The following is an 8,652-nucleotide window of genomic DNA, read 5'->3' as shown; positions in this document are numbered from 1 at the left end:
GGACACCATCTCACAGCTGTTCTCTCCTCTCCAAGAGTCTAACCCAGGAAGACACCATCTCACAGCTGTTCTCTCCTCTCCAAGAGTCTAACCCAGCAGGACACCACCTCACAGCTGTTCTCTCCTCTCCAAGAGTCTAACCCAGGAAGACACCACCTCACAACTGTTCTCTCCTCTCCAAGATTCTAACCCAGCAGGACACCATCTCACAGCTGTTCTCTCCTCTCCAAGAGTCTAACCCAGGAAGACACCATCTCACAGCTGTTCTCTCCTCTCTAAGAGTCTAACCTAGCAGGACACCATCTCACAGCTGTTCTCTCCTCTCCAAGAGTCTAACCCAGGAAGACACCATCTCACAGCTGTTCTCTCCTCTCCAAGAGTCTAACCCAGGAAGACACCATCTCACAGCTGTTCTCTCCTCTCCAAGAGTCTAACCCAGGAAGACACCATCTCACAGCTGTTCTCTCCTCTCTAAGAGTCTAACCTAGCAGGACACCATCTCACAGCTGTTCTCTCCTCTCCAAGAGTCTAACCCAGGAAGACACCACCTCACAGCTGTTCTCTCCTCTCCAAGAGTCTAACCCAGGAAGACACCATCTCACAGCTGTTCTCTCCTCTCCAAGAGTCTAACCCAGGAAGACACCACCTCACAGCTGTTCTCTCCTCTCCAAGAGTCTAACCCAGGAAGACACCATCTCACAGCTGTTCTCTCCTCTCCAAGAGTCTAACCCAGGAAGACACCACCTCACAGCTGTTCTCTCCTCTCCAAGAGTCTAACCCAGGAAGACACCATCTCACAGCTGTTCTCTCCTCTCCAAGAGTCTAACCCAGGAAGACACCATCTCACAGCTGTTCTCTCCTCTCCAAGAGTCTAACCCAGGAAGACACCATCTCACAGCTGTTCTCTCCTCTCCAAGAGTCTAACCTAGCAGGACACCATCTCACAGCTGTTCTCTCCTCTCCAAGAGTCTAACCCAGGAAGACACCATCTCACAGCTGTTCTCTCCTCTCCAAGAGTCTAACCCAGGAAGACACCATCTCACAGCTGTTCTCTCCTCTCCAAGAGTCTAACCCAGGAAGACACCACCTCACAGCTGTTCTCTCCTCTCCAAGAGTCTAACCCAGGAAGACACCATCTCACAGCTGTTCTCTCCTCTCCAAGAGTCTAACCCAGGAAGACACCACCTCACAGCTGTTCTCTCCTCTCTAAGAGTCTAACCCAGGAAGACACCACCTCACAGCTGTTCTCTCCTCTCCAAGAGTCTAACCCAGCAGGACACCATCTCACAGCTGTTCTCTCCTCTCTAAGAGTCTAACCCAGGAAAACACCACCTCACAGCTGTTCTCTCCTCTCCAAGAGTCTAACCCAGGAAGACACCACCTCACAGCTGTTCTCTCCTCTCCAAGAGTCTAACCCAGGAAGACACCATCTCACAGCTGTTCTCTCCTCTCCAAGAGTCTAACCCAGGAAGACACCACCTCACAACTGTTCTCTCCTCTCCAAGAGTCTAACCCAGGAAAACACCACCTCACAGCTGTTCTCTCCTCTCCAAGAGTCTAACCCAGGAAGACACCACCTCACAGCTGTTCTCTCCTCTCCAAGAGTCTAACCCAGGAAGACACCATCTCACAGCTGTTCTCTCCTCTCCAAGAGACTAACCCAGGAAGACACCAACTCAACCATTCTGCTAGACAAGTTGCCTCTGACATGTTCTCTCCCTTCTTTTCATTGACTAACCCTGTATCCCACAAGGCCAACCCTCACTCACAGAAGTGTTGAGAGGAATGTCTTGACAGAAAATGAAAGGAGGAACTCTCAGATTTCTTTTCAGGGAGAGATATACACTTCATCAGAATAACTTAGACTTGCCGTTTTAATTTAAGGAAGCGAGAGAACCCTTTAAAGAGGGAAAAGAAGAAAGGGAAGAGGGCGACTTCAGACAGACTCACTCCATTCATGAGGTTCTCATGGTCTCCTGGGCGGCCATTGGATTTATTTTGCCTGGAGAAGAAGGAAGAAGATGATTAAAGCTTTGACTTTGTCTGTTTGGAGGTTATGTTTGGACTCTGAACTACAGTCTACAGAAGACTGTAATAATGCAGTCTATTATGCAGACACCCAACTGTGTTAGTCTGTCTGCCGGTACCAAAGTGAGAATGTGATTAATAAACTATATTACAGTACAGTATAACTACAGTGCCTTCTGTGTTCACACCCCTTGACGTACTCTATATTTTGTTGTGTTACAGAGCGAATAAAACATCGATTTTTTGTTTTGTTTTTGTCACCAATCTACACACAATACTCCAAAATGATTTTTAGAAATGTCTGCAAAAGTATTCACACACCTGAGTCAATACATGTTAGAATCACCTTTGGCAGTGATTACAGCTGTGAGTCTTTCTGGGTAAGTGTCTAAGAGCTTTGCACACCCGGATTGTGCAACATTTGCACATTATGCCTTAAAAAATTATTCAAGCTCTTTCACATTATTGAACATTGCTTGACAGCCATTTTCGAGGATTGCGATAGATTGGCAAGACTAACTTGGCCACTCAGGAACATTCAATGTCGTCTTGGTAAGCAACTCCAGCGTATATTTGGCCTTGTGTTTAAGGTTATTGTTCTGCTGAAATGTGCATTTGTCTCCCAGTGTCTGTTGGAAAGCAGACTGAACCAGGTTTTCGTCTACGATTTTGCCTGCGCTTAGCTCCATTCGGCTGATCTTTTTCTTTAAAAAGTCCACAGTCCTTGTCAATGACAAGCATACCCATAATATGATGCAATCTCCACCATGTTTGAAAATATGAACAGTGGTGCTCAGTGATGTGTTGTGTTGGATTTGCCCCAAACACAACACTTTGTAATCAGGACATAAATGTCATTTCTTTGCCACATTGGTTTGCATTATTACTTATTGCAAACAGGATGCATGTCTTTGAAGATGTTTTATCTGTACAGGCTTCCTTCTTTTCACTCTGAAATGTATGTTAGTATTGTGAAGTAACTACAATGTTGTTGATCCGTCCTTAGTAATCACATAACACAACCATTAAACTCTGTAATTGTTTTAAAGTCATCATTGGCCTCGTGTTGAAATCCCTGAGCAGTTTCTTTCCTCTCCGGCAACGGAGTTAGTAGTGACTGGGTGTATTGATACACCATCCAAAGTGTAATTAATAAATTCCCTATGCTCAAAGGGATATTCATGCTTTTTTATTTTTTATTCACCCATCTACCAATAGGTGCCCTTTGCGAGGAATTGGAAAACTTCCAATGGTCATTGTGGTTGAATCTGTGTTTGAAATGAAGTGCTTGATTGAGGGACGTTACAGAGAGTTGTATGTGTGGGTTACAGTGATCATCATTCAAAAATCATGTTAAAAACAATTGCACACAGAGTGAGTCCATGCAACTTATGTGAATTGTTAAGCACATTTTTATCTCCTGAACTTATTTAGGCTTTCCATAACAAAGGGTTGAACATTTATTAACTCAATACATTTGAGCTTTTCATTTGTAATTAATTGCTACAAATTTCTGAAGAATTTATACTTTGATATAATGGGGTATTGTGTGTAGATCAGTGAAACAAAATCTTTTAAATTCAGGTTGTAACACAACAAGATGTGGACAAAGTCAAGGGGCGTGATACTTTCTGAAGGCAAGTACAATGACAGTATTCATGCATTTCATTTTATTGTGTCCCACTCACCCCTGGCAGCTGGCACACAGCTGCAGTAGCAGTGAGAGCAGCACGATGGCAGAGATGGCCATCAGGGTGACCACTAGGACCAGCGGCTCGCTGCCTAACGATGTCGACATGGCGACCCCTGACCCCGCGACCCCCGGCCCTAACAAGGCACTGAGCACCGGAGCCATGATGCATCACACTCTGGGAGGGGACCTGCTAGCAAGAGGGCATCACACACAGGGGACCTGCTAGCAGGGGGGGGGGAGAAAACATCAACACAGTGGCATCAAAAGAATAGTGCACAAGGTCATTGATCAAGGAAGACACCTGTGAGCCATATCTGACTCAGGTTCTTTCTATTCATTCTATACCGACCATAACAGGTTCATTCTATACCGACCATAACAGGTTCATTCTATACCGACCATAACAGGTTCATTCTATACCGACCATAACAGGTTCATTCTATACCGACCATAACAGGTTCATTCTATACCGACCATAACAGGTTCATTCTATACCGACCATAACAGGTTCATTCTATACCGACCATAACAGGTTCATTCTATACCGACCATAACAGGTTCATTCTTTACCGACCATAACAGGTTCATTCTCTTCATTCTATACCGACCATAACAGGTTCATTCTCTTCATTCTATACCAACCATAACAGGTTCATTCTCTTCATTCTATACCGACCATAACAGGTTCATTCTATACCGACCATAACAGGTTCATTCTATACCGACCATAACAGGTTCATTCTATACCGACCATAACAGGTTCATTCTCTTCATTCTATACCGACCATAACAGGTTCATTCTCTTCATTCTATACCGACCATAACAGGTTCATTCTATACCGACCATAACAGGTTCATTCTATACCGACCATAACAGGTTCATTCTCTTCATTCTATACCGACCATAACAGGTTCATTCTATACCGACCATAACAGGTTCATTCTATACCGACCATAACAGGTTCATTCTATACCGACCATAACAGGTTCATTCTTTACCGACCATAACAGGTTCATTCTCTTCATTCTATACCGACCATAACAGGTTCATTCTCTTCATTCTATACCGACCATAACAGGTTCATTCTCTTCATTCTATACCAACCATAACAGGTTCATTCTCTTCATTCTATACCGACCATAACAGGTTCATTCTCTTCATTCTATACCGACCATAACAGGTTCATTCTCTTCAATCTATACCGACCATAACAGGTTCATTCTCTACCGACCATAACAGGTTCATTCTATACCGACCATAACAGGTTCATTCTCTACCGACCATAACAGGTTCATTCTCTACCGACCATAACAGGTTCATTCTCTACCGACCATAACAGGTTCATTCTCTTCATTCTATACCGACCATAACAGGTTCATTCTCTTCATTCTATACCGACCATAACAGGTTCATTCTCTTCATTCTATACCAACCATAACAGGTTCATTCTATACCGACCATAACAGGTTCATTCTCTACATTCTATACCAACCATAACAGGTTCATTCTATACCGACCATAACAGGTTCATTCTCTTCATTCTATACCAACCATAACAGGTTCATTCTCTTCATTCTATACCAACCATAACAGGTTCATTCTCTTCATTCTATACCAACCATAACAGGTTCATTCTCTTCATTCTATACCAACCATAACAGGTTCATTCTCTTCATTCTATACCGACCATAACAGGTTCATTCTCTTCATTCTATACCAACCATAACAGGTTCATTCTCTTCATTCTATACCAACCATAACAGGTTCATTCTATACTGACCATAACAGGTTCATTCTCTTCATTCTATACCAACCATAACAGGTTCATTCTATACCGACCATAACAGGTTCATTCTCTTCATTCTCACTCTTCTCTACTGGTCATAAAAGTAATTTGCAGTGCTCTTCCATGACTATATACATCTATATACTATAGTTACATTGAGTTATGTTGCCACTTTCCAAATCATAATATCATCATCCTTTAATGCAAAATGTGTCTTTTGTCTAATATATTTTTCGTTATGTGTAGGACCCAACTAAGACTGTAGTCATCGGCGTTGGCTTATGGGGATCCTAATAAATCAAATAAAAAATGGAATCCAATAGAAGACATTCTAATATCATTACAGTGGATATTAATTCATCATATAGCGCTTGAATCTGTTACTGTTGTGCTATTACAGATCTGCCAAGTTCTCATGCAGTTGTTGCAATGTAGTGGAATGCTTTAAAACAGCCACAAGGGGGCAAGCCAGTGCAGACACAGACTGCAATGCAGGCAATCAGGGTCATACTATGTGCTACAGACATGCTGCAGTCTCCTCACTCAGAGAATACTACAGAACTTGCGTACTGCGCATGTAATAAGTAACCTCCCCACGTAAGCCATAGTTGCCTGAATGCTATCCAAGAGGCTTAGGCTTAATTCAAATCAAATCAAATGTTGTTCATCACATGCTTCGTAAAAGCAGGTGTAGACTACCAGTGAAACACTTACTTACGAGCCATTACCAACAACGCAGAGATAAAGAAAATAGAAAAGTAAAACACATAATAATAAAAGCAATAATAAATACACAATGAGTAACGATAATTTGTCTCTATACAGGGGTACCAGTACCGCATCCATGTGCTTATAACTAGGAATAAAGTGACAGATAATACACACCAGAGTATGTGATGAGCCAAAACAGTGTTACTGTACGCAGTACCCTCAGTAGCACCTTGCGGTCGAATGCAAAGCATTTGCCATACCAGACAGTGATGCAGCCAGCCAAGATGTTCTCAATGGTGCAGCTGTAGAGCATTTTGAGGGTCCATCCCAAATGTTTCAGCCTCCAGAGGGGGAAGAGGTGTTGTCATGCATTCTTCACCACTGTGTTGGTGTGTGTGGACCATGTTAATTCCTGAGTGATGTGGACACTGAGGAGCTTGAAGCTCTCTACCCACTCCACTACAGCCCCATTGATGTGAATGGGTGCCCGCTTGGCCCTGTTTCCTGTAGTCCACGATCAGCTCCTTTGTCTTGCTGACTTTGAGGGAGAGGTTGTTGTCCTGGCAGTCTCTGACCTCCTCCCTATAGGCTGTCTCATCGTCGTCGGGGATCAGGCCTACCACCATTGTGTTGTCGGCAAACTTAATTATGGTGTTGGGAGTCGGGCGTGGAAACGCAGTCTTGGTGAGCAGGGAGTACAGGAGGGGACTAAGCATGCACCCCTGAGGGGTCCCTGTGTTGAGGGTCAGCGTGGTGGGTATGTTGTTGCCTACCCTCCACACCTGGGGGCAGCCCGTGAGGAATGGCACCCTTCTCCAGAATGATTTAAATAAGCCAGAGAGGTTGTGTGGCCCAGATGGCTGGCAGCCCCGAGTGTTGCTAAGGAATGGGCACTGCATCTCTCTCTCTATGTATGTGTTTATGTGTGCATATATCTGTGTGTATGTACAGTACCAGTCAAAAGTTTGGACACACCTACCCTACTCACCTACTGGTATTTCTTAATTTGTACTATTTTCTACATTGTAGAATAATAGTGAAAACATCAAAACTATGAAATAACACGCATGGAATCATGTAGTAACCAAAAAAGGCTAGGGGGCACTATTTTCACGTCAGGATGAAAAGTGTGCCCAAAGTAAACTGCCTGCTACTCAGGCCCAGAAGCTAGGATATGCATATTATTTGTTTTTAAAAAAGGTAGAATTAGAAAACACTCTGAAGTTTTTAAAACTGTTTGAATGATGTCAGTGAGTATAACATTTTTTTTTTACCTTTATTTTACCAGGCAAGTCAGTTAAGAACAAATTCTTATTTTCAATGACGGCCTAGGAACAGTGGGTTAACTGCCTGTTCAAGGGCAGAACGACCGATTTTGTACCTTGTCAGCTAGGGGATTTGAACTTGCAACCTTTCGGTTACTAGTCCAATGCTCTAACCACTAGGCTACCCTGCCGCCCCGAGTGTGCAAAGCTGTCATTAAGGCAAAGGGTGGCTACTTTGAAGAATCTCAAATATAAAAATATTTTGATTTGTTTAAAATATTATTGGTTACTACATGATTCCACATGTGTTATTTCATAGTTTTGATGTCTTCACTATTATTCTACAATAGTGAAAATAAAGAAAATCCCTTGAATGAGCAGGTGTCCAAACTTTACACTGGTACTGTGTGCACGTATGTACAATAAGTAGCAGTGTAAAGTTTGGACACCTACACACATACACACACACACCTACCTACACACACACACCTACATATATACCCACACACACACACACACACACACACACACACACACACACACACACACACACACACACACACACACACACACACACACACACACACACACACACACACACACACACACACACACACACACACACCCACACACCTACATATATACCACACACACACACACACACACACACACACACACACACACACACACACACACACACACACACACACACACACACACACACACACACACACACACACACACACACACACACACTATTTGTGTGGGGCAGGGAGAGAGAGGGAGGAAGAGAGAGAGGTAGAAAAGGAGGGCCTCGGAGACAGAAGAAAGAGGGTAGCTCTAACTAACCTTGACCTTCCCTTTTCAATCGGTCAAGCAGACAGCAATAACAGAACAGGGAAGATGAGCCAAACATACAGTGGGGCAAAAAAGTATTTAGTCAGCCACCAATTGTGCAAGTTCTCCCACTTAAAAAGATGAGAGAGGCCTGTAATTTTCATCATAGGTACACATCATAGGTACACAACCATGACAGACAAAATGAGCAAAAGAAATCCAGAAAATCACATTGTAGGATTTTTTATGAATTTATTTGCAAATTATGGTGGAAAATAAGTATTTGGTCACCTACAAACAAGCAATATTTCTGGCTCTCACAGACCTGTAA

General features: G+C 43.1%; 1 protein-coding gene across 4 annotated transcripts in view; it reads right to left on the bottom strand.

The window, feature by feature from the left end:
* LOC124012556 (phosphoprotein associated with glycosphingolipid-enriched microdomains 1-like) overlaps window positions 1-8,652 on the bottom strand; it is a 99,021-nt gene that overhangs the window by 18,308 nt on the left and 72,061 nt on the right. For 2 of the 4 annotated variants that reach the window (XM_046326322.1, XM_046326321.1), the window contains 2 exons: window positions 3,717-3,943; window positions 1,951-2,002 (listed from right to left, as the gene is read on the bottom strand). In XM_046326322.1, the coding sequence (XP_046182278.1) occupies window positions 1,951-2,002; window positions 3,717-3,883 (219 nt within the window). In that variant the 5' untranslated portion in view covers window positions 3,884-3,943. The remainder of the gene's footprint in view (window positions 1-1,950; window positions 2,003-3,716; window positions 3,944-8,652) is intronic. The other 2 variants (XM_046326324.1, XM_046326325.1) reach the window with 1 other exon arrangement.

Source organism: Oncorhynchus gorbuscha, linkage group LG24 (genome assembly GCF_021184085.1).
Source record: "Oncorhynchus gorbuscha isolate QuinsamMale2020 ecotype Even-year linkage group LG24, OgorEven_v1.0, whole genome shotgun sequence".
Lineage (NCBI taxonomy): Eukaryota > Metazoa > Chordata > Actinopteri > Salmoniformes > Salmonidae > Oncorhynchus > Oncorhynchus gorbuscha.
Note: the sequence above shows the minus strand (reverse complement) of the source record. Positions and strands in the feature narration are given on the sequence as shown.